Consider the following 26358-nt stretch of genomic DNA (forward strand, 5'->3'; position numbering starts at 1 on the left):
GGCTGGCCCAAGGGCTCCCTGGGCAACTTCCTCACACTCAGCATGCCCTCATGTCTGGCAAAAAGCTTGCTCAAAACCACCACTGGCACATGCAGAGGGGATTTGTTATTTCAATATTTTCTTGGCTTTAGTTAGCCTTTTGAAAGCCTCAAAAATTTAAAGGCAAGGCTCCCCCAAAACCCCTCACCAGCACCGAGGCATTCCTTTCCCTCTCGCACACCTATATCTCAAAATGACCACTTTCCTAGATAAATTTCCAGTTTTATCTACAAAGTTTCTTATTAACCTTTCACCTCAGAACTAAAGCATTCCCTTTCCCAGCATCAAAACAGAAACAACTTTTGAGACAGAGTGGTGCATCTAGAGACAGTTTGTGTCCCTGTATGCCTGTGTTTGTGCATTTTCCCTTCCTTTCTTAAGCCTGGGTTTGAGATTTGAGTTATTCTGCACACAAGACCCAAGAGAGACACAATTAGACTCCCCTGGAGACTGACCCCTTATAGTGCCCACCTGTAGCCGGACCCAGATAGCATCCCAGTGCAATGAATTAGCACTCTAAGCTGATTAGAGCAGCTCTGCACAACTCTATTTTATTGACACAATGAAGAGAGGACAGAAAAGGGCCTGAAATGAGAAAATCATTTCCATGCTGACTGAATTAAAAGAACAAAAGAGCTCCTTGCAGTTGCAGCATTCAATTTGTCGGAAAAAAAGGAAGCCACTTAATGGATCACAATAGATCTGAGCAGACAGATGAAATTTAAAACTTCGGCATGAGTGCGATTACCAGCTAAACATATTCTCAATCATTTCCTCCATATGCATAATTTAGTTGGATTGTTTACTTCGAGGGGTTTGTTGGGGTTTTTTTGGAAAAACTCTATGTGAGATGTTATCTCCTAAGTGTCTTTGCATCCCGTTTTTCCCAGCCCGGAAGGTTGTTGTGTTGGCTGGTAATACATTTTGTTGTAACACAAATTGCACTAAATTGTGGCTGGCTACGTTTCCCTTTCTCCCCTGCCTCCGGAAGTAAATTAATATTTTCGGTGTATGGAAACAAATAATGCAAGATCATCTTATTCCAAAGGAGACTTAAATTGATTATAAATCACATGCATTATTCTGCTCTGCTTCCAGGAGAACAAACATACTGCAACTCCTATTCTAGCAAAATATATTAGTTTGTGCCACTCTAAACAGCCTTCTCATTAAATTTAGGCTTAAGCTAACAGTAATAAGGCAAGAATACAGACTATTAAGGGGTTTCTCTGAGTGATAAATATAATTACTTACTAAAGAGATGTGCAATTTACTTTAGCATTTTCAAATCAAAACCTACTCGCCTCTATAAGGAAATATACCTTTAAAATAAAGCCGTGAAATAAATTGAAAACATCAGTATTTTAGGCTTCCTGTCCTCTAATTATGTAAAAGCTTGAATCTGAGTCAGTCCCAATTCAAAAGTGAAAATCAATTGCATGTGTAAAAATATTTGATTTTCCCAGTATATATTTTGTACATAATGAAGAATTAAAACAAGAAAACAGTAAGCACAGTCCTGGAAGTGCATTGGCATATAAATAACAACACTTTCCTGCACATTCCTTGAAAGTTAAATATTTTGGATTGTGGAAAATGGAGCCCTTCTTTTTCTACACAAAATTTTAAAGGCTTATATCTCGTTACAATATTTACAAATCAAATATCTCTCACAGACCCAAAATTCAAAACAAAAGTCATTTTCTGAGCCTCATTATGACTTCAGAGCGTCTGAATTCAGATCATTCGCATTGATTTGCCCTGACATATATTTTTATTTTCTGAGCATGTTTTAATCAGTTCACTTGACGTCCTTTTTACTATTCAGTTTGCAATTTTACCAGCTTGTTTGCATCTAATTTTGAGGTTAAAAAAAAAAAAAAGTAAAGGAATTATAATAGCTTATAACTCCCCTGTTTTGAAGCTGATACCCTGATAAAGAGAAAACCAAGCTGAGCACGGGTAAGGTTTACTTCTGCTGGCTGCTATTACTGATTTGACTAAGCATTTCACAGGGTAAATACCCCAATCACTCGGGGAATGACTGACACAGTATGACATGTGGTTAACAGCCTTACCCTGCACTTTGCCTTCACAAATCTCACTGATGCCAATGGAACCTTCCAAATATTTCAGATAATCATTTTCCCCCTACTCTTAAAAAACTTTTACAGCCACGTCTGAACCATTCAAAGGATTCCCGACTGGAAAGGTTACTGTAAGCAATTTCTTTTTCATCATTTTTATTTTAATGTCCCAGTTGATTGAGCTAAGAATTTTATACATACATATATATATAAAAAAATAATAATGAATCATTAACAATAATAATAATAATAATAATAATAATAATAATAATAATAATAGCAGCAGCCATGTGTAAAGCTTTGGGATATTTTAGCAAACTCAACGTAGTGTAACTTTGCTGACAGCTTGTCACATTTCACTGACTGTCTGTCTGGGATCCTGCGATAACATCTGCATTCACTCAGGGCGAGAGCTTTACCCTAAGACAAAAAAGTGGGTCCTGCCACATAATGCTCCATCATTCTGTCAGTTCTGACATGGCATCTGAATTTTTTTGAATCACTAAACACTTTTGGGACTCTGGTCCTTATTATCTTTCCTTAGTTTCTATACTGGCTCGGCAATGCTGAAAAATGTAAAATGTGCAAACAAGGTAGTGGACGGCTCGGGCTTTTTGTCGTCTAATCCTCAGCCCCTCATTCATGCTCACTGTTAATCTCTTAAGACATTATAAAACTGTTAGACAAAGAAATGTGAATACCTCTGCTTCTCAGCAGAATGGGAGGAAACCAAGGAAAATCTGGATCATGCTAAGCTTTTCTTTTCACCACAGAAATGGTAACTTAAACCTGTTGCATCAAATTATTTATAATTCCCAACACTAAGGCTGTTTTTTTTTTCTTCTTCAGCATTACAGAGTGAGCCTGGCAATATCACAGGAGGAGGAACAGTACTACTGAGCCTTTCCAAACGCATCAAATGCATAAGTTACATATAAAAAATTATACCAAGTCCATCAGAATGTGGGCAAATTGGGTTTAATCCCTTTACAGTTTCACATTCAGCATGGCACAGAGCTCATCGTCCTGCTGGAGACCACTCTGGGGGATTTCTGTGCTGCAGAAGGAGCAGGGGCTGGGTGGTGTTGGGTTTGATGGTGGGGATGGAGATGGGAAGGGGCACAGGCCCAGGTTGGGCCCCACTTCACATTAATCCAGCTCTGTTTGGAGCTATTTCAGGTCATCATTTCACTCCTCCTGACTCCCACTGCTGCAGGGGCATTAGCATGGGGACAAAAGCTGCTCAAGCACCTATTCTAAACCCATTCAAACTCAAACCTACTAAAAATCACACCCAAAATGATACTGTTGCAATCAGCTAAATTTTATTCAGGAATGCTGGGGCTGAAAATTAGAATTTTCTTCTTCTACTTGTGCATTGTTGTCATGGGTGGTGGGATCAGATAGTCCAGTCTCAAAAATGCTCCAGTAGCACAAAAGTATTTGAATGCAAATGCCAAACAAGTCACTCTCCCTGAGCTAAATACCTACCACAAGGGTTTCTATACACACAGAAACTTCTGTTAAAGTCATAATCTTCAAATAATTGTTTAAACTATTGTGAAATCTGCCTAAAACATGTTTTATTCATATCTGTTGTGTTAGTGTGAGGGAAAAAGGCTTTAATGAGAGAAGTTGAGATGTTGCCTTTTTTGCAACAATGCCAGTAATCAAATTGGTGAGATGACTTGAGAAAATCAACTTTTGGAAGGGAATAGTGAGAGTCTTTACTGGTAAGGGCTGAGGTGCTTTGCCAAGGGTGAAACTGGTGATATTTCAAGCAGAGGGAAAAGTTTGTGGGAAGGTTTGAGTAGACTGTGCCCACAACAGAGGGAAAGTTCCAAGCCTAAACAAACTGAGGGACACCCAAATGTTGACATGAGGAGAGCTGAGACAGAAAAGGATGCAGCATAAAACTAAAATATATGCAGGCACAGAAAGGCAGTTAGAGCCTGGACAGCAAACCATGTGCACAGGCAGTGCTGGAGGCAATTATGGCACTGACCTGCTGAAAAATAAACTGAGGAAGATGAGGGCCAGAGATAAAGGGCAGAGATAGAAGAACCCACAAAAGATGGGAAGAAGCTGAGATGAAGAAAGTTTTTCATAAAGATTCCAGCTGACTCCAAGGTTTTTGGACAATGTGGAGAACAGCAGCACTAGTTATGAGAGGAGGAGAACAGGGATGAATGAAGTAAAGGGAAGTGCACTGCCCAGGATCAGCAGATAGACAGAAATGCAATTTGAGACCTCAGATCTACAAACAAATAACAAAAAAAGGCCTTTTCTCATAGTCTTGACTGACAAAATGGTTCAACACTGTAAGGGAGGAGCACCTCAGTGCTCATCCCAACCATCAACACCATTTTGCTCTGCAGGCACAGAGGGTTTGATTGGGTCGTTTCTGAGTTTATCATTAAAGGATGACAGAAAAATGGTTTTCTGTTCTCCTTGTTATCAGCTCATTTGGCTGCCTACACATGTAGATATTCCAAACAGGCAGATGCCAAGGGAAGACTAGAAAGAAAAAAAAAATCACTTTTTCTATATTCACATGCAAATTTTGCCTTATTTAGAGAATATCACTAGATGAATGCTTATAATTTACCTTTACAGAACGTTTTCTGTAAATGCAATAATGCTGAAACTTTCCTATCCTCAAACTTCCATTTTCCCCTCCAAGAGAATTTTACCATTTTTTGCACAAAATCGACATTACTACCACGGCTTTGAAATACCCCTGACCACAAATCTCTAAGAAAACATTAATATTCAGATTTATTTTTTTAATAAAAACCCGCATAGCAAACAGCTACACTTTTGGAAAGCCCATTTGGCCACACGAGGCCATTCAAAAAGATAGGAGGGTACTGAAGGTTCCTGTTGGAAATGCTGAGCAGCTCCACACGGCGTCTCCAGCACAGCCCACTCTGTGTGAGTTGCCAATACACTTCATCAAGTTAAGACTAAGAACAACACTTTGGGAAACCCACTATACACCAGAGCCCCCTTACGCCGTAGGCTTCACCTGATGAAATGTTATGCTTTTTGTGGGCTCTTTTACATCTTTCCACACTAAACACGAGGTCTGTGCTTTAAAACGAAGGGCCACTTAACGTTTGTATTTTTTTTCCCAAATTAATGAGCATTGTATGCGCCAAAGGTAGCGTGATCACATAAAATCAGGCAGGATTATGACAACCTCTGTCCTCACTCCTGTGTGTGCCACCTACCATTCAGCCAGGAAACATGAGGGCTGTCACGACAATAAAACTCCAAATTAATACTCTCTGGGGTAGAAATACCCTATTAGCCAATTACTGTTTGCTTTTTCTATTTCCTAATAAGTATACCGTTTTTTATGCATCTGACAAACATATCCCGATCTGCAGGCTCTAGCAAACAAAATTTGGGCTTTTTATTTTCTCAGTTTTTGTGATGTCTTTATTAGACCAAGTGCCCGGACTGCAATGCTATTGTTAAATGCCAAACCTCAGAGCTGTATCCCCTGAAGTGCATGTGTTCAGCTGGGTTAATAAGCATCTTGCCCATTCCCCAACTCCTGAGTTCATTTGCTTCTGTTTAATGATGACCATCTCCTCCTTCCCACATGTATGCTCGTCTCTCCACTGCTTGTTGAGCCATCAAGACACACCTTTGTTTCATTTAGTATGCAATTTTCACCTCTGACCCAAGAAACTAGTCTTAGGCTTCCTGAACTTTATTGCCTGTTAATAGACTGCTGGCTCTCTTTTCAGCAGTCATAGAAATGGTGGAGAGACATTTAATTGAAAAGAGGGACAAAGCTAGAGCCTGAAAGGCAAAGTCAGGAGGGTTTAAACAAAAAAAAAAAAAAAAAAAATCCAGCAATAATATGTTTGAGGAGGTTTGGATATTCTTTACAAGTTCGTAGCTCTTTACACAAATAAGAAAGACATCATTGATTTAATTATCTTCCCAGGGAACAATGGTGTAATACTCTGAATGGTGCTAAATGATTGATCTGGTAATTCATCTTCTGCTAACAGCTATCTATGCATTTTGTTTCTCTCCAGTCCTCAGCTCGATGACATTAGCAGCAATGTCATGGAGCAGTGCTGGGCTTTCATAAAACACCCACAGATGCTCTTTCCTGCCAGTGTTTAGGGACACATGGTTATAATTTTGTCTGTATTTCTTTGTCGTAGATTACTTTCAACTACATCTGTTCAATTAAAATAGAAAAAATAAAGACACAGCTAGAGCCCATCAGCTTTATATCAGAAGAAGCCTTTTAATGAAATAGGGAGATTTAATTTTGTAAGTGTTCTGATGAGTGTGAGATGCCTTTATGTTTTTTCAGAAGTTCTGTTCGGTGAATAGTTAGGAAAGGACATTATTACAGCATAAGGATATTATTGTACACAGAAAGGCATTATTAAAAGTGATTTATTGTTCCATGTTAGGAAACTTATAGGAAAAGTCTGATAATATATTAAACTTGTTTATTATGGACTTCATATAATTTTTGAATAATGCCGCTTTTTCTTTTGACAAGAGCAATAAACTCTGCTGATATAGACATACGTTGATTATCCCAAGTCAACTGTGTTGCTTAAAGAAACATGCCCAAACAATCAGCTTCTGACAGCTGCATCTCTTGTTATTTACAATAGCCATCACAGTAATAACTCACCATTTCTATATTAATAAGGCAGTGAAATTTATTATGATGGTATTGAAAAGTTATTAAGTACTGCATCCCAAGTGACAAAGTACCACAGCACTGTCACTATCCAAAAGCAGTTGCCCATCCATCACAAAGCTTTCCAGATGGTCCTGCATCTTTATCGCTCCCAGGTTGGTGACATCACCTGTTCACCCACTCAAAATTGATGATGAAAGCAAACAGATCTATCTTACTTACATTTACCAAATCAATTTAATTTTACAGGCCGTGGCTTAGTGACATATTGACTGTTTTCCTTAATGGCATCTACTGTACTTAATGCAAAGAACTCATCTTTGAATCCTGGCTTGCATAATGTGGCATTTCATAATAAATTTTTATAACGTATTTATTTAATGGGAAGAATTATGATTGTTTGTCAGTTCTATTAGATGCAATTATTATTCTCATCAGTTTAATATTTTTTATTTTTCTTTCTGATGTTGTCTTTCTTAATGGCTAAATTCAATTTACCAGTTTTGTCTTTTAAAGGGATGTCTGGCATATCTCATTTATTTTTCTTTGTAATTTGATAATCTCAAATCTACTCCAATGGCAGCTTTTGTCTCTATTAATTTAATGCTCTTACCTGCTTGTACAGAATGTTACTGAACCCAAAACCTAACTTGGTGGGGTTTAAATAAATAAAAATCTCTTCATTTTGAAGAGAAATACAAATTCCTGAAATATCCTCTCAGTTCTGCTCTGAAGGAGGTAACAAAACTTCCTTCTCCCCTTCCTACTTCTAAGTCCACTTGACCCTTATGGTTTCACTCTGCTTCCCTCAGGAGTTAATGCTCCTCCTGATTAAATTAAAACCTCAGTGGCTTTGTGGGCAATACACACACAGACCTACAGAGAGGTTTCTGTGGCTTTAGACTGTGCCGTGAAATGTGCGATTTCCTGCCCTCAAGGTCAAGGACACGGTGGAGCATCCAGTGTGGGTGGAGAAAGAGTCAATTCTAACAAACCATTCCAGGTTTCATTGAGACAAAAGCTTTTGTGAGATTTTACAGCTGTGCCACACCAAGCCCTGCTCAGCCTCCTGCCCTGGCTAAAAACCTCTTCCTGATGCTGTTGCCAGGTTGACTTTGGGTTGGCTCAGACACTCACCAGTCCCATGAGCAGAGCCCTGGTGCCAGAGCTGGCTCAGGACAGGGGTGACACCTCCCTTTCAGCAACCACTGCAGCCTCTCAGCTCCCTCGTGTGAAGGTTTTCTGAGAAGAGCTCCCCTGGCCAGCCAAGGAGGGAGCTTTGCAGATCTTGTTTGTGCTCCCCTTCCAACAAGCAGCAGCTTTGCCTGAACCAGGGAAGGTTGTGGTCTTTGTCCAAAAGAACAAAACGTCATATCCTACCAACCTCATGCAAGACTCTGCTAATCATATTAATCAAAGAATTAGAGGAAGTGAAGAGCAGAAGGAATAGTGGAGAAAGACAAAGCAGACTAACACTGAATGGTCCCCCTGTCCTCACCTTCTTCCATCCACACAGAACAACCCAAAGAACCAACAGCTCCCCTTTGCTGTCAATACATTTAATTCAAACTGAATGACAAGTCCACCTGCTCATATCTTGCTATTCAAGGACCTGATGTTTGCTCATTTGCAGTTATAAACTGCGTGCTCTCCAGGCAGGGAGGAAGCTGGTGATAAGCCCAGGGAGCTGGTTGGATGTGGTGCTGACATCCACTCTAGGGGCAATGCTCTGCCCATGAAGAATCTGCCTGCCTTGCCACAGGACTCCTATTGCTGCAGCAGTGTCTGACTCAGGCACAGCCTCACCACAAGATCCAGATGCAAACAACAGAAGAATTCAGCCTGGTAACACTAGCAGCAATGTCCTTTTTGTACCCAGCTCTGGAGGGGCCACCTCAAGCACCCTCGTGCACTCTCACTGCAGCAAGACACACGGCATGAACTCCACACTGTGTGCCCTGAACACTGTGTCCCTCACAGAGAGCTTAACACAGAGCTAAGCACGTGCTTAACTCAAACACCTGGGTAATCCTGTTGATGATAAGCTCGTGCCTAAGTGCTTTATTGGATCTCAGCCAGAGCGCTCTGTGCTTCGCAAAGCTGAGCTCCAAATGGGATAAAACATCACCTATGTGCTGAAGACAAGGTAAGGATGTCACCCCCACCTGCAGCTGCCAGGAGTGGATGATCTGTTGATCTGGGGGAGAACACGCTCTCTGCAAGGCTAGGTTGGTCTTGTATTGATCAAAAAGCAGCCCCACCTCCCACTGCAGAACAAATCATTCCTTTTTCGTTCCAAATAACTGAATAACCCACGTCCTTGTTTCTGCTTTTGCTTCAATAATGATTTTGCTAAAATCCCTGCAGTCTCTGTACTGCTGAAATCCATACTCAAGGAATCTGCACTATACCTCCCTGCCTTCCAACCACCTGGCTGAGTGTGGTGCTGTTTTGCACGTTAATGCTGTTAAAACAATTCAAGAAAAAGACAAGATTTGGTCTGCAAAAGTCACAGACCAGTGGCAGTGTGAAAGTGTCAGCTAACAGCAGAACATCAAGAGTTTTTTTATTTAACACTAGGACACACTTCATATCCCAAAGAATAATATTCACAAGTGATGAAGTCTTTGTTCCTTTTATTTTTCCTTTTTGAAAAAAGACATCATCTACTGCTCTCTCCCAGAGTAATTTTCCTGACTACAGGGGAGTTATTTCCCTCAGCACTGTCATTGTTTATTAAGAATAGCTTAACTCGAGTTTTAAGATGTGTGAATTCCATGTGAACTTGTTTGGAAGATAACACTTTTTACTGTGTTTTTATTAAAAACAAAACAAAAAAAAAAAAATGCTGCTTTCAACATTCTGACATAGATTTTTTTCTAAAAGAAGACCCAAAAATAGGGCCTAACATCTGTACATAGAGTGGAACTGGTTGGTGACTCCCACTGATTACTTTAGAAGTTTTTGGACACTAAGACAAACCAAGCTATTGGTTTAGGTGCTGCAACCCAGATTTGGGAGCAAATACATTCGATTTCATCTCTAAAAGCCTGTACCTTTATATTTTTTAACATATTATTTAATTATCATACTGATATATGTTACACCTAGACCCCAGAATCCCAAGTAAATTTAATTTTTAAAACTGCCAAAAGTAAGCCAAAGAGTGCAAAATTAAAGCTTCAAACTGCAACTATTACAGTCCCTACCAACTGGTGGAAAGCTTGTGCTCCAGAACAATTTTTAGGAAGCTGTGCAGTTTTCTCCAAGGACTCACATGAAAAATGTTAGAGGAGACATAAATAAATAGCCAAATGGCCTCCTAATTTCCATTTAGAAGTAATAGCATCAGCTCAAGCATACTCTACCAAATATGAGTTGTTTTTCAGCCTCACTGGCATGACAGGAAAATATACTCTGCTCTATAAACAGATTATATGCTGCTTTATAAAGCTCTAAAATATTTTTTTTACTTCTGCGACAGGTTTGATTTATTAGAGTTTATTGCTCCTGGTTTTGCCCTCCTAGTAAAGAAATAAAAGTTTAGGATAAAAAGAGCTGTGAAGAATGTGTTCTTATGAATGAGACCTTGAGTTTGGTGGAGCAGCAAGAGACCTGAATTTGGATATTGGCCGTCCTCTGGTCGAAGGTAGTCGCGTGTGCTTTGGCTTTGGATCTACTCAAAGGCTTGCTTTGAAATACTCTCCCAGTTGTTTTTCATAGCGGGGCATGAACCATGATGAAATCACTAAATTTGTGTTGCCTTGCTTTTGTTTAAAAAAAATTACTGCCATCCCTTAAAAGCTTGTTTTCTTTGTTGATTAAGCAGCAGTCAATTTTCCCTTTTCAAACAAGCGCCGAGCAACAGCCTCGCGACCCCCTCGGATATTCGGGCTGCCGGCAAATACTAAAACCCCAGTGACAAACTGCAAAAAAGCTCGACCTTTCCCCTTGTCCGGTGACCCCCTGTTCGATTTGTGCTTTAGCTAACCAATACCTGATTAGATAATGCTCAGCTCCAGCCCCGCAAAATGAGATAAAATTCAAATTTATGGCTTTTCATTTAAACTGATCTACAGCACTCTAATCATGACCCAAGCACAACTATATCACAACAAATTCTCTTTGTCCCGGAGTGTGTTTTATGGCTGAACTGTATAAATGGACACAATGGACATTGTTTTCTTGGACTTGCTCTGACAAAACTCTGTGTTGATCCCATAGGGAGTCTTGCTGTAGGAGAAAGTAGGAACAGGCTCCATGAAATTCCTCAGCCTTCTGCAGAAAATTTTACTTTATCATCAACTGCCTGGCTGCAGAATTTAACAGCAGCAGTTCCTCCAGCTTCCACTTCTCTCCCAGTCACTACAGGCTAATCCCAGTATCAACTCAGATGGATGTCACAAAAACTGGAAGTCACAAGTATCCCACAGCTGGAAATACCCAAAACTGTGACAACCTTTTGCAAGGGAATTCGAATGTCCTTTCCAAAAATGCAGTTACAGTCCAAATTTGTGTGTAACTGTAAACTCTTCTTTCCAATGCGAATGCAGGGTTTGGGGTTAAATTTTCCTAGTGTAAGACTTTAGACTTACAATCCTAAACAATTGCAAAAAAGGAGCAAATGTTTCGTAACAAAATGGATCACATATGCAGCATGAGAAAAAGGCTGAGGAAGATGTTCATCTTTCCTTCCAAAACTATTTTAATATGTTCATGTTTCCCTCAAAAAAAGTCTTTCTTCATCATCTTTGAAAGCCAAACACCATTGTGCATTCAGTGTTTCACCTTAAACTCAGATAAAAGAGAAGGATTTATTTTTTAATAACTTCATCATCTTTTCTGTAGCCACAAGGGAGTCTACTCAGGAGAGAGGTACTCGAGAATGGTGCAACCCCACTCTGCATTTCTTGGAGCACACAGGAGGTGAAGAAATGAGTAAGCCTAGAAACAGCAAAACACTTTCTCTGGCCTGTGGGACCAGGAACAGGTTGGGACATCTCTCCTTCTGAAGCCACCAGGTGGCCTCTACAGCACCATGAACTATGCTAGGAATTACAGGTAATCAAACATAAGAGATTATCATGTCACAATCTTTATCTATGCAATTCCCTCACCAAACAAGTATCATTGTGGAAAGATTTTAAAACCTCTCATACTACAGAGTCACTTAAAACCCACACCCAGAGCCACACAGGAACTTTGGTTCTATCCTTCCTCCGCTGGAGATTTAAATGAAATTTCACCTTGATTATCAGCAACAGCAGAAGGAATTCTCATTTGTTAACTGGCTTGTTGGCAGCTGGCTGGACACACACCTTGTTTCTCAAAAGTGCCCATTTAAGCAGAAAACAGCAGCACCAGAAAAGCTTAAATTTCCAAGACCATACTTAAGTGTCAGTAAATAATAATTTCCCTCACCATCCCACGCTGTCTTTAGCATTGCCTGAGCTCACACAGCAGTGACAGCTTCTTTCCCCCTCTAATATCCAAAGCATAAGCCCAAGGAAGTGGTGGATTGCAGAGGAGTGTGATGATGAGCATGTGGGGTGAAATGAGCATCAGTAAAGTTGTCTCCAGCACCACCAGGTCACCCCTCATCCTTCCCTTAGCCCTAACCATCACTATGTGCCACTTTACTCACTGTGTAAACTCCAGTAACCAGCATTTCTTTGTCTCCCTTCAACTACAGTAAATGTATTTAACCCACTTGGTGGAAAAATATTCTGTTTCATGTTCCTCTGAGCACCACAGAATACTTATGGGTGAGTGACCAAATTGCAGAGGGACTTGACTGTTGATTTTGTGTGATTTTGCTCCAACACTTTTCAATAGCTTGCCCCAGCTGTCCCAAATAAATAACACTATTCAAATGGCACGAGTCCTGCAGCTTGAAAGGGATTCAGGCTGCCAGCTGGGCTTCCAGCACTATCAAGATATTCATTTCTTGTCTGGATATCACAGACCCCAAAGGCTTAAATATTTCAAGCAGGAAAAGCAGTCCCTAATATCAGAGCACATTGCCAGCATCTAAGGGTGTGAAAATCTAGATGGGTTTCCCTCAGTCTTAGTGGGATTATTCTGCCCTACACCACTTGAGTGTCCAGTCTAAAACACCCTAATTTTGGAATATGTTAAACCTGCAAGTACAGCCATGTATCAACAGTTTTGCTTTAATTTCTGTTATCAATATTTGAGCTTAATTGTGGCGTGGTTAAAGGTCAGATTTTATGGTTTCCTGGTGCCTTTTTCAAATAATAAAGATTTCTCACCAGCAATTATATTGCATCACAGTCTGTTAACTCAGTAGAGTGCTGCCAAGTCTATGATTTCTCCTGACACTATTCTGTCACTTTGTCACAAGACTCACAAGAGTTTAAACAGTTGGCTGGAAAGTTCAGAAAGAACTCACCGAGTGTTTATGGACAGTTAAGAGCAAATCAAGCTTCCATTTTCCACCATATCTGCAAGGCTCTGCTCCACAGCAAAATCCCATTTTTCCTGGGAAAATGAACTCCCATCTCTCCAGAGGTCAGCCGTGCCCCTGGAGAGCCATGCAAACTCTGCACTGCTCCCCTTATCAGAAACCAAAGGAAACGTGCAGATGGAAAGCTGAGATTGTGCTCTGTTCCTGCAGCACATTGTTAAAACGATGAATAAAACCATGCAGGAACATTTGTTACATCATAACACAACAGCAACACCACTTGATGTTTGAATCTCTGACCTGACCATGGACCAGCAGTTCAGCCAGATCCACAGGAATACCACAGTGAGGAAAATGTTGCCCCCGAAGGCGGGCAGAGCAGCAGCCAACCCTTGTACTTGCCAGAGGAGTCCATGACCTCCTTCAGGAAAAGCAACATTTCCCAGAGCATCTGCAGAGGTAACATGAACCACACCATTCCCACGTGTGCTGGGTATGGCACCAGCAGCCAAACCTACTTCACCAAATGAATGGCGAAATTCCCACATGGTTAGATGGAAAAAGGATCAAGCCCGCAGCTTTTGAAGGCCCCTAGTAGCACAGGGTTGTTCAATAGGAATTTTAACCACTCAACACTCGATTTTAGGGCTATTTTAACCATTGTTGCCAGAAAGTGGTAATTCACAACCGTGAAAGCAGCACCCAATTTCTTTTCAAACCTGTAATGAAGTGACTTTTGCAAATCCCTCACCCACAGACATACTGCAGGACTACTCAAAAACTGATTAAAAATGGTACAGAAATGTTCCAACACAACTTTTCCCTCTCTTTCCTCAGCAGAAGCATCACCAGCCAATATCCACCCAGACAGATTTCATGCATGAAAAGCAATATTAATTTCTTTCTTCTTTTTCAATTTACCCTCGTCTCCATCCAGAAAATCCCAAAAGGCCACAAAGCAGTTTATGCACATAAATATGTTCTGGCTGCTGCATGATAAGACTCAAATTCTGCAAATATTTCTGTGTTCCTGGACACACAAGAACTCAACAGACCAAAAGAATGAACAGCATCTTACCTCCCAACCATAACTGGGGTCTTTCAGGTGTGGTCGCTGCTCTCCCACAAAAGGGCCAAATTTTTCCCCTGCTTCAATCTTCCTTTTGGTCCATATCCCTAATCCTGCTCCAGGAACGTTGGATTCTCGGAGCTCAAACTCTGAAGGAATGGGAATGTCATCGGGAATGTAAATTGGAGCCTTGTAAGGAGAGCTCTCCTTTGGTGTGAAAGCTTCGCTGGAGGTGGCCGGAGAAGGAGGCTCTTGGACACTGAGGGATGTTGGACACTGGACATTTGCAGCCTCTCCATCAGCTTCTGGCGCTTCCCCCAAGGGAAGTTCTGGAAAGCTCTCATACAAACATTCATCACCTGGAAAAGAAAGCCAAACAGTAGGATTTGAAACTCCCTGACGGATTTTGCACATGAAACTCTGTCAGGCTGCCCATGGAATGGAGGGGACAGTTTGGGGGACGGGCGGCACCTTCATCAATCACTAATCCTGCAGCAGAGCCTCACCCTGCACGGAGCTGAGCCTTTTCTCCAGTATAGGCCTGGGGGTAACACAGTGTTTCTCAATATTCCTGACATCAAAAGTGGTTTGCATCATTGAACACAGCGAGGGAATTACACACAGATGTATAGGCAGGCACACCCCATTGTCCAGCCTGGTCTGGATACAGCCCTGCGCCTTGCAAACACTTTGAAATTACAATTGAAAGCCAGCATTATATGTTACAACTGAAATCTAAGAGAAGTGAAAAGCAGGAAAGCTTCACTGGTCTTTCAGAGAGACAGATTGAACCTAAAGTAGCCAAAATTAAGTTTGATGGCCTCCAATTAGTCTTTGGAGAAAGGATCCAGCCTACCACACAGCTCTTGGCAGGAGCTTCAGCTGATGTAAATCAGTGTCTTACCATTGACCTCCAAGAAATGCAATGGTCTAAAATAAGTTCAGGATCCAAACAGCACCTTATAGAGAACATGAACCTTCTCCTCTTACAGTTGCAAAAAAATCCTGGGGCAAATCCAAAACACATTAAAAAAAAAACCCATCTCTGGGGCTTAGCCAGCAAACAAAAAAAAAACCCAAAAAGAAAAGAAAAAAGTCACTATTTTTGACAGCCTAAAATGTAAGACTGATTATAAATTCCTTTTAGTCAAAAACTCTGAGTTACTTCAGCAGGGGCTTTAGCTGCACCAGAAATACAGTGCTCAACCCAACAACTCATGCAGAAGGAGCAAAACAGCAAAAATAAACAAAAAGCCTTTTTTATTGTTTATACTCATTTAACTTTATTAATGCTATTGGGTTTTTACATGCACCAGAACTCATTCCACTTAATTCAAACCTAAATAGGAGGTGAGAATACTGTTCTCCAAGGACTGAAACAGAGATCAGGTATTTAAAACCTGAGCTTGAGGATATTTGCATAATATGGTTGGCCCAGAAACGAAAGCGTTACACTGGGTTTGGCTTTCAGAATGACTCTGTTTCAGTGAAGAAACAGGAAACTTTAAAATGTTCTTTCAATTTCTTGCTCATTTAAGAAACTATCCATGGTAGATTAGCACCGTATGCCTTTTCCACTGGAAACTGGTCATAGCCCATTGTCTCTCACATCTTTGTTACATATTATCTCACGGTTTTATATCTGTACTTTCATGCTTCTGGTACTGCCTAAGACAAACACTGGGACATAACAAATCATTGGAATAGATTGCTCCCATCACAGGACTGGCAAACTGGATTCTTCATCTGTGAGCAATTTATTCACAGCCATGAACTGTTTTTCTTTCTTTTATGTGGCACTGGCTATGACCTCATACATGTCACAAGAAAGTTCAGCTACCCATTCCCTCGGCCTCCAGTTTGGCAGACTCTCCCTGCACTTTAACAATTGAACCCAATATTGATTAGTTTGTCATTTTCCTAATACCTGGAGTTCTGAGAAGTAGAAAATCTTGACTGATTCCACCATTTAGCTGAGAAGGACACAGAGAGGGATTTTCCATTGCTTATGGTTCAGAAATCCTACCCGTCATAGGTGATTTTGGCAATGATGCTCAAGGGCTTGTGAAAACGCTGGTGCAGAGAGCTCACCACTTAGGAGCTCATGCCACACCTTCCTGCCCACTGCACTGGTTATCCTGGACTCCAAAGGACCAGAAAGATGGCATGGGAAGGATGGAGATACAGCTCCACCTGGAGCGAGTAATTCCCAGTTAGGTGAAAATCACAAAATATGGCAGAGAAATACTGTTTTACAAATAGCAAGTTCCATTGTACAAAAAAAAAAAAAAACAGCTTACACCACTCACTTGGCCCTGCACTGAGACAACCACTTTAGCAGCAAACTCTTTTCCACCGTGGCACTGCTGCTGCTTCCAAACACAGCCCTGCCCCAGCATGGTGGGACAGAGGTCCATGCACACCTTCTGAGCATCCCCCAAAATGTGAATGTGCTCCCTGATTTCACAGGCTGGCAGCAATGCTGCATCCAGCCAGGGCAGGCTTGCTCCCGTTCAGATGTCGTCCCCCAGCTGTTTAGATTGCAGTCCTGCCTAAAAGACTTCAGCTGTTTTTGAAACAGGGGTAAAAAAAAAAAAAAAACCAACCCATGTATACACATGGGGTGCAGGAAGAGAAATCGCACAAGGAAAGTGATCTGGATGATGATAAGCACATGGCTCACTGGAAGGGGGGCGATGGGGGTAAAAACTTCAGGCATCTAAATCCCACTGATTTTCCATGACAGCTGGGTGCCTGACAGACAAACTCCTTAAAAATCCATCTCACAGAGCCACTGCTGTTGTCCCTGTCCCGCCAAGCAGTGTCCCATAAAACCAAGGCTCTCTGTCCCACAGTCAACTCTCCTTCACAAAATAAGAGTATCTCAGCCAAGTAACTTAAGTCACAGCAAGCAATGACCTGCACTGTGCCTGTCCCAAAGGGCCACCTTCCTCAGCTCCACTTGCCAGCAGTGCCTGCCCACAAGCCAGCACAAGCTGAGCCTTAAACATTTAGCAAGCACAGCTTTACAGATGTTTCATCTTCCCCAGGGACAGTCTAGTTTAATTTCTCTCTCGCAGACTCAAAGGCCTCAGTTATACTTATCTCAGTCATTCTGGCTACGCTCGTTTTTAGCCATATAGGGTCAAACCTGCAGCTGATAAATTGGCCTCTGGAAGCCTGGCAGGGAGACAAGTCCGTTTGCTGGGTCTATTGTGCCTCCTTTGATTTCCAGCAGCCACACCCGATGTCGTCGTTAAACATGGGCTTTCAGCTTGAAAGCTCTGGAAAATATAATATGCCTCTATGCCCCAAAGCTCTAAGTGTGGGTAAAATGGATTACTGAAATAGTCCTTTGCCTGAAATAGCAAGGTATTCTAGCAAAAAAATATATTTTTAAACCTCAAAATAGACACAGAGTTGAATTACGGCTGACCAAGAGATGGGAAGACCAATTAAGACATATTTGTGAAATTAATGATACAAGTATCTCCATTAAAATCAATGCACACGAACCAAGGTTCTGGTCTTAATTTTCAAAAGGTGTGTGACTATTCTTAAAATTTACACCCACATGAATCAGAGGGTCTTCCAGAAAAACCACAGGATATTGACTGATAGAAAACCTTTGTAAGGTTAGAATTAGACACAGGAACTGTGCTGATAAGCATCATTTTCACAGTGAACTGAAAATTATTCACACAGATAGCACTCCAGTTTTGAAATTCAAGATGGCCTCTTTAAATTCCAATAATTATCCCCACCAGAAATGGGATGAAATAAAAAATGAGGCCCCAGATAAGGGAACAGATGAGATTAGGTTATGTGGAAGCTTGGATATTAGTCTCCATAAAATTCTTCACCACTATTTTCCAAAAAAAACATGAGTAAGCTTCAAAGGAAACCCAGGAGTAAAGGTTAATTGCTACTAAAAGGCCAGGGTGGACACCTGTGTTTGCACTTTTGTCACAACCTTGCCCACCAGCAGGAAAGAGCCCACGTGGCTGCATGCTGGGGATGTGGCTGATGAGGATGGGAGAGCCACATGCCAAAGCTGCTGCTGTAGCTCCAGGGCCTGGGGTCATTCCAAGACTGAGAGGCCTTCTGTGCATGGTTGGGAGGAGGAGAGGACTTCCTTCCATTAGGATGTTTCTTAGTTCAGCCCAGCTTTCCTCTCCAAAAGCAATTAGGTAAGAGGCGCTAATGACTGAGGCAGAGGTTGAACACAGCCCAGTGCTGCTGTCAGAGGCATGATGGGCCTCATGCTCTGCAGGGCTGCAGCTGAAATGCCTCACCATGGCATCTTATGGTGAGCAGACATGCTGGCCTGTTGCATTTATCTGTGTTTTAGGGCAGACTTAAACTGCACACTAAGTCTTCCGGGGATCAAGGCTACACCCAGATCTCCACAGCCAAAAGCTAGTTGTGACAAAGAGAAACATATCCATTGAGAATTCCTGTTCTTCCTTTCCTCAAGCTCTTTGTGCCCAAGGAGATCCATTCCCAAAGTGACCTTTGATGGATAAACACTCTGGCACATAAATGCAGTTCTCCACACTTAGTTTCATGTATGTGGCCACCAGTGATTTAATTATAAACTGGATTATTCTGGAGGAAAGAGGCAGGCTGAAAGCAAAGGCATCTAGAGAGGCTACTTCAAAATGCCATCACCTTCTGAGCAGGATAAAGAGCTGAGATAAATGTCAAAGTGGCTCTTTGCAATGAGAAGAGACACACAGCTTCATGCCTGCAGCTTCTCAAAGGTGAGATGACCCCTAGTCCCAAAGATTAGACACCACTAGGAATAATTCTGTTTGATGGAAGAATTCCATCATATGTCAGAGCTTTGAGCTCTACTAGTTCTATGTACAAAACTTTGGCAAGGATGCATTAATGAAGGCTTTTGGCAACATGGTAGGATTAGGTGAATTAATCCCTTCTCCTGCAAGAGGTGAGGGTGGATCTGAATGTTCCACAAACTCCAAAATCAGGTCATTGAAAGAGACCGGCGAGCATTTACACTTATTTGACCTAGTCTCACTATTCAGTGCAGAGGAAATCAGCCTGGAGTATTTGCAGGGATATCTGAAAAGGAGACAGGCATTTCCTGTTGCATACAAATGGACACCTTTATCTGAATTTCTGTTTGAACAAGTATTAACAAAAAAAAAAACCTGTTACAGGCAGAGACTGATTGATTACAAAATATATCCACATCAGTCTAGAACACGGGAGGTCAAGAAAGCAGAAAATTAAGAGAAGAAAACCCATTAGCTTCAAAAGGAGCTCTTAGCCAGTGGTGAACAAAATGGGAGCCACCTGACAGTCCACATGAGGTGGGCACAGCTCAGAGGGGGCCAGAGAAGTAGAGAAGATTCCACAGCTTCAGAAACATTCAGAGATTGGGTTACTATCTCCAGGCACAGGAAGGACTCCAGCCAAGGGCTACATTACTCTACTTGAACACTTTATCAGTCAACACACCTGAAACTGGTTTGTGCCGCTCCCTTTTCACAGAACTGTCCTGTGGAGCTGGACCCACCGATGGTTATTTATTATTATTTGTATTGTAACACAGCCTGGTACCCCCAGGCAGGACCCCATTGTGAAAAGCATCAGACAGACCTAATCAAGTGAGATTAGATTCTAACCAGACTAGAGCTAGTAATTCCCAGTTAGGTGAAAATTAAACATGGGAGAGAAACACTGTTTTACAAATAGCAAGTTCCATTGTACAACAAAAGAGATTACAAGCACGTTTGGAGATAAACACAGCACTTGAAACTGTTCTGAATCATTACTTCAATTACCAAGGAAAAATACTTTCACAATCATTAGCCTTCAAACACATGGGGATTTTGCATATTTGTCTTACTTGACCCTAACACAAGCATGAGAAAACCAAAGCTGTCCAAAACTCACTCAGAAGGTCCAACCCCAAAAACCATGCTCATGCAATGCAAGCAAGGGGGACCAAAGCACCCTTGTGGTGGCCCCAAAGGCCAGATTCTGATTTCTCTTACACAACTGTTAAATCTAAAGTAATTACTTTAGACTTCCACCAAGAAATAAAAGAGATCAGCGTCTGTCCTGGAGTTAACCAAAATTACTCAAATTTCTTCGGATTGACACTAATGTAACAAAATGAGAGGGAAATGTGGTGCCCAGATTTCAGCCTTCCCTTCATGCTCATGACATTGCTGATCACAGAGGGCATTCTCCCAGCAAAGCTCCCACACCTCAGCCCTGAGCCACAGCGAGTAAACCCTTCTGCATGCCGGCAGAAGAGGGAGTTGTAGGAAAAGCTGCAGGGACAAAGGCAGGAGAAAAAGGCAGCTCAAGGCAGCCTGAAGTACATAAATCACCAACTTCTGATGGTGCTGCACTGTGGGCAGCAGTATCTCCTTGCAATGCAAAGAGAGCTCAGCCAGGGTCACCTCTGGAGCACCCTATGCCAAGGACTTTGGGTGGCTTTGCTCTGTGTCTCACGGCAAGGTGCACAAAATTCTCATTAAAAACCTTCCTCGTGTGGGAAGCAGTTTTAACTTCCCTCAAATTTTAGCATCTGCAGAAAACCACCCTGAAACAAGAGGCTCATACTGGAAGCAGAAGGGAGCTCCCAATGAGCACCAAGCACTTGAGAGAAATCTGTCCACAGGCAAGTGAAAAAAGAAGCCAAACATGCTCTAGAGCATCAGGTCTTTAAGAGTGGATAATCTCAGCATTGCCAATTGTTGGTACTAGACCAGCAAAGTTATAATAAAGTGATCATGTAGGGACCTGCCTGTGGTCTCTGGCAATTCTCACCATCAACCCCTACAATAACTAGTAGCGTTTGGTGCTCTGTCTAGTGTCAGTCATGTCTAATTGAGCAGCACAGTCAAAAGCATCTGATGGGGACCAGACGCTGGCTTTTAATTAGGGTCCAGCACTGAGAGACTCTGGGTCAAATTCTACTTTCATTTGCACAGGAGCTGCTCTCCTTGATGTGGGGGGGGAAGTTGCACCTGCATAACTGAAAAGTAAAATTTGGCTGCTTGTGTTCCTGTGCACTTTTCCATATAAATTACTGTACTACACGCAGCAACAAAGGTTTATAAATGTTGGCTGGCACGCACTGAATTTATTTACAAGTTAAGTCTAATTTTATTTATAGTTCCAGCACAATCATCTCTGGTAGAAATATTTATGTTATCTGTACTTCTGGTCTGTTAGAGCCTACTGCAATCATAAACACCGCTGAAAAATAATTCGCAGTTAGCAGGGTTTAAACTACCCATTATATCACTAGCTAGTGCCAATAAACTTTGGTGCTGGTTGATAAAGTTTCCTCAATGGAATAAATATATATTTGACTTTCAAAACCTTTCCTGGGTTACACAGAGTGGGGGGTAAGAGAAGAGGGAAATGCCAGCTGTAGGATTTGATATACTGAGAGCCAGATCTGCAGCTAGCAAGGAGTCTGGAGAGATCCACACCAGCTGGGAGGCAGCTTAAAGCATGCTGAAACTTTAACTAATAGCTTAAATTTGTATCTTGGTAAGATATTTCAACTGAGGGGAGCTGCAGCAGCTAACACATACTAATGCCCTTCATGACTCTCTGTATGGAGTAGACCCAAAGGGAAAAAAAAAAATCTGCCTTGAAATTTTTAGCCCTGAGTACTGGTCACTGCAAAGGGGGGGAAAATGGATTAGGGGAACCAGCTTTTGTCCATTGTTTGATTGCCATAATAGTAAACATGACATATATTCTCACACTGACATGGCACAAGAAGCCAGCCAGCTCAGGACAAAACTAAGGACAAGAAGGTTAAATGTGAATTAGTGAGATCAGCCACTTATATACAGAAAACACTGATTAGGAACAAAATTTACCTAAATCTGTATCAGCAGGCATAAGACAGAAAAGGTAATGCACTTTAACAATCCCTGCCACACTGAAAAACTATTGCTGTAAAAGAATGTTTTTAAATCAAAACAATTATTTAAACCTAGTGTTATAATCAACAGAAATGAAATTTTATCTCGATGTAATAAATCAGTGTAACTGAACTTCTTTTTACTCATTAGTAGACCTTTTCTGTTTTAAACTGAGATGTGTCACAAAGTAGCGCTGGAAATCACATGCCTCTTTCCAACAGAAAGCAGTAATAAAAGATGACTATTCTACCAAATTATAATGAAGACAGATAACAGAGTGAATTATAAAACAAAGGTTATAGATAGAGACTGAGCCTTGTAGAGGTAATGACTTTTAATTGGATTGAGTTTATCATATTTTCAGAGGTACAGCACAACCAGAAGAAAGGATTAGAATTATTTCCACATTTCATTATTTGGCATAATGAGAAAACAGAGGGAGGTCCACATCCCTGATGTGTTTGGTAAGCCACAGGAGATGTTGAACATGTCAGTATCTGGTAGAGTTTGGTCCTGAGACACAAATGCATTCGCTCCCTTATAATGCGGCAAAGTGTAATCACTTGAAAGAAAAAAAGGAAGGGGGAAAAAAAAAGCCAGGTCATGAAGTTTTGTTTCAAAAGCACATTATGAATAAAAAGGAATTTAACCCCTTCCTGCCGGCAGGCATTTCAGCACTAGCCTGCAAACACCCATCTGTCTGCTTTGAGGAAATGAGCAATTCTCACTCTATGCGCCAAGAGCTTAAAAAGAATGAACCAGTAATGGCTCAGCCACCCCTTCTCCTCTCTCATGTTTAGTCACACCACCAGGGCAAAAAGGCCCTGGGGAAGCCATTGGGGAAGGGATCTGCACTATCTGGATCCCAAAGAGCCTGCACTCCACCTGGGAAGAGCAGAGGACAGAGACCAGTGGGGAGAAGGCAGCTCAGAATATTCTGAGTTGGAAGGAACCCTCAAGGATCATCAAGTCCAACCCCTGGCCTTACACAGGACATTCCCAAAATGTTGGGGATAAAAGAGCAAGAGCTGAGAGATTGTCAGAGAGGGATGTACCTGCTCCTGAGCTATGCCCAAGTATTCCAGGGAGGGAGGAACTTTTAGGGAGCTGCCTCTGGAAAACCGAGCTGCTGTAGAGCAGAGTTTCTCACCAGCAGCCAAGACAGCTTTTTAATTATGCAATTACAGTGAAAGAGTATTAATTATACTCGAGTGACACTGTGATACACTGTAGTTAAGTCCTTGAAGCACTAACAGAAGTACTCATAACAAATACACTAATCAGGAAAAGTATCGGATAATTAATCCCACAATACTGTCCACTTCAAAAACTCAAGGTCTGGCAAGACTGGCTTCCAGCATTTGTTTCCGAGGAGATACAAGGCCACAATTTTTCCTGCAAGCGACTTCTCAGCAGAAGGTCACCCAGTAACATGCAGGATATACTTAGCTGATTGGAAAATCATGAATCTCAGGAGCAACTATACTTTATGTCAGGTATGTGGGTGTATTCTGCAGCATTCTGGGGCATCAGTATAGATTTATATCTGCTAATTTTTTTCTTTTTTACAAAAAGCCCTTTGGGGCAGTTTTATTTCATCATATGGGTGTACACATTTATTTCTGTGTGACAGTGCTGTTTTGGGTGGCATTACTCTAAAACTTGAATGAAAATTTGTTCCAGTTTCTCTCCATGAAACCCAGGTCTCTGGCTGGCATACATTGACAAGTTCTTCTCATTAGCATGTCACTCAAAACCCCACACATTGTCAGAGTGCAAGAATATATTTCCTTTCTTCCCAGGGAAAGAAGAAAAAAAAAAAAAAAAGAGAACTCTGAACTGGATTTATCTGCATTATCTCTACCAATTTGCTCCAGACACTGCCCATTCCTCAAAGAAATTTCACAGTTTTTTTCTGGCAAACACAATTCTACCTGTGCCAGCCACCTATTCTAAATAAACATTAATTAACTCCTAATCTCAACAAAATATTCATGGTTGATAAAATGCATTTGTGTCTCCTGCCCCATTTCAGAAGGTTGGTCTGTCCCAACAAACAGGATTTATCTTAATGCCAGTGGGACTTTTGTCAGTGAGTTTACCAAAATGATCATTTCAGTGGTGACACAGATAAGGTTTGCCCATGGGACTAACAGAATTTACCGCAGGAATCCAAGCACAACTGGGAAAAAGCTATTTTCTGCCCTACAACAAACCCCAAACTCTGTGGTGGGATGACTTTACAAGGATGAAGGCAAAGGGAAACTACACCCATTAAGTACAGCTAAATTCTCGGTTACCTTTCTAAGACAGTTTATTTTCCTATGAAGTGTGGCATACATGAGTGTAAGGAGCTACAGGAATCTGTAGCAATTATTTTTCTTGGCCTTTGCATAAGAGGACAAGGGGAAACACCAGGCTTTTTGCAGCCAAGACATCTCTACAGAGATAAAATGAGGGCCCAGCTCCATCACCACAGGCTTCATGTGCTTCAGCTCAGCTGAAGATGCTGCACTGCCTCAGTCCCAGTGGCCAAAGCTCCCTCCCCATGCCCTGTCTCCATCCTCTGCTGCAAGAAGGTGCTTGCAAAACAGACTCTAGCTTTGCCCTGAAAATCTTTCATTTCCTCTCCACTCTTCCCCTGTTTCTTTGCCTCCCCTTCCTTTTCTCAGAGCTGTTTCATTTTCTTTTCCATGTTATTACTAAAAAATCCTGGAAAAGGAAAACATTCAGAGAAGCTAAAGAAAAAAAAATCCAAACCCCAAATATTAGAGCTTTGAGTCTTGCTGAGCAATCAGGAGTCTTGTTTTAAAAGGAAAAGCATTTGCAGAAATCTGGCAAATCCAGGATGTTGTCACCTCTTTCCTATAAAATTGTTCCTCATGTAATTTGGAAACTCCTCCAAGGGTGTTTTTGTCTGGCTGCATTTTTACCTAGCAGGTCTCTGAAGGGTGAGTTCTCTGTGGCTGAGTGCTCACAGGTTTTCAACACTAAGAGCTTTCCACTCTTGCCTCTCTCCCATGCTGGTGGTCCACAGCTGATGCTGGGAGGTGCCTGTTCTCTCTTTAACACATATTTTCAACCTCAGCCAAAAGCCTTTTGCTACTCCCTTCACTTGGACACAGAGCAACACCTCACTCTGTTCACCTCTTTCCCCTCTCCTTTGGAGGAGAATGAGCAAAATGGATTACATCCATCTGCATTGCTGAACTCACAGGGAAAACTTTCCCTGCAGCCCTTGAGGACCAAGAGACTGCCCATGTCTCATGTGTTTGGAGAGCTCCAGGCAAGCCAGAGCTCCACAGAGAGATATCAGACACAGAAACCACCAGGGAGCTTTTGGCCAGCAAAGACCAGAGCTTTCCAAGCCCAGCTCGTTAGAAAAAGATGGAGAAGATATTTCAGCACACACAGGACTAACAGGAAAGACCTCCTGGGCTCTCACCTCCCTAGTCCACCAAACCACAGAGTCTTTTCTTATACTGGGAGCGGGAAGCTCTGACACTGCACACTCAGTTGCTTTTGCAAACCTATCCAGTAACAAATTCCCCCATTCCCTCTTGGGTTTCCCATTTCTTCCACGGGATCATATTATCTCATTTGCCTCAGATGAGCTCCATGGTGAATAGCTCATCTCTCCCCAGTGCTTTGAAGATGCAAAGCAGGACAGTATGGAAATGCCAAGTGTTCCCGTAGCACCAGCAGCCTGTTGGGAGGCGGGAGGAGTGACAGTCCTTATTCTGATCACATCCCCCCTCCAAAATCAACAGTGACACCAGTGTGAAACCAGAACGAGACCCCCGCTGTGAAACAGTTAACATCGGTTAGATCTATTTTGACTTTAAAAAAAAGGGAAAAAAAAAAAAAAAAAGAGTGGGACTACAGTTTATTTTACATGGCTTCCTGGTCAAAGCCTCAGACGTTTTGTAGATATTTATTAATATATATTAACTGTAAAGAAAGTTAACTGCTAATGTAATTTATTCCCGTCTTTGTTTCATACACCTTGTATTGCTTTCTCTAAAGCTGTTGATCTTGGAGAATCAGAGGGGTCCTGGGGAGCTGCTAACAGAGAGCAATAAATCAGCACTCTGAAAGCTTCTGGTTCATCCCAATAACTTGGAAGAAAA

General features: G+C 41.7%; 1 protein-coding gene across 4 annotated transcripts in view; it reads right to left on the reverse strand.

The window, feature by feature from the left end:
• MECOM (MDS1 and EVI1 complex locus) overlaps positions 1-26358 on the reverse strand; it is a 325384-nt gene that overhangs the window by 165617 nt on the left and 133409 nt on the right. For all 4 annotated transcript variants that reach the window (XM_085068979.1, XM_085068978.1, XM_085068980.1 and 1 more), the window contains exon 2: positions 14316-14665. In XM_085068979.1, the coding sequence (XP_084925105.1) occupies positions 14316-14665 (350 nt within the window). The remainder of the gene's footprint in view (positions 1-14315; positions 14666-26358) is intronic.

Source organism: Lichenostomus cassidix, chromosome 9 (genome assembly GCF_008360975.1).
Source record: "Lichenostomus cassidix isolate B80296 chromosome 9, HeHo_3.0, whole genome shotgun sequence".
In the NCBI taxonomy this organism is placed as follows: domain Eukaryota; kingdom Metazoa; phylum Chordata; class Aves; order Passeriformes; family Meliphagidae; genus Lichenostomus; species Lichenostomus cassidix.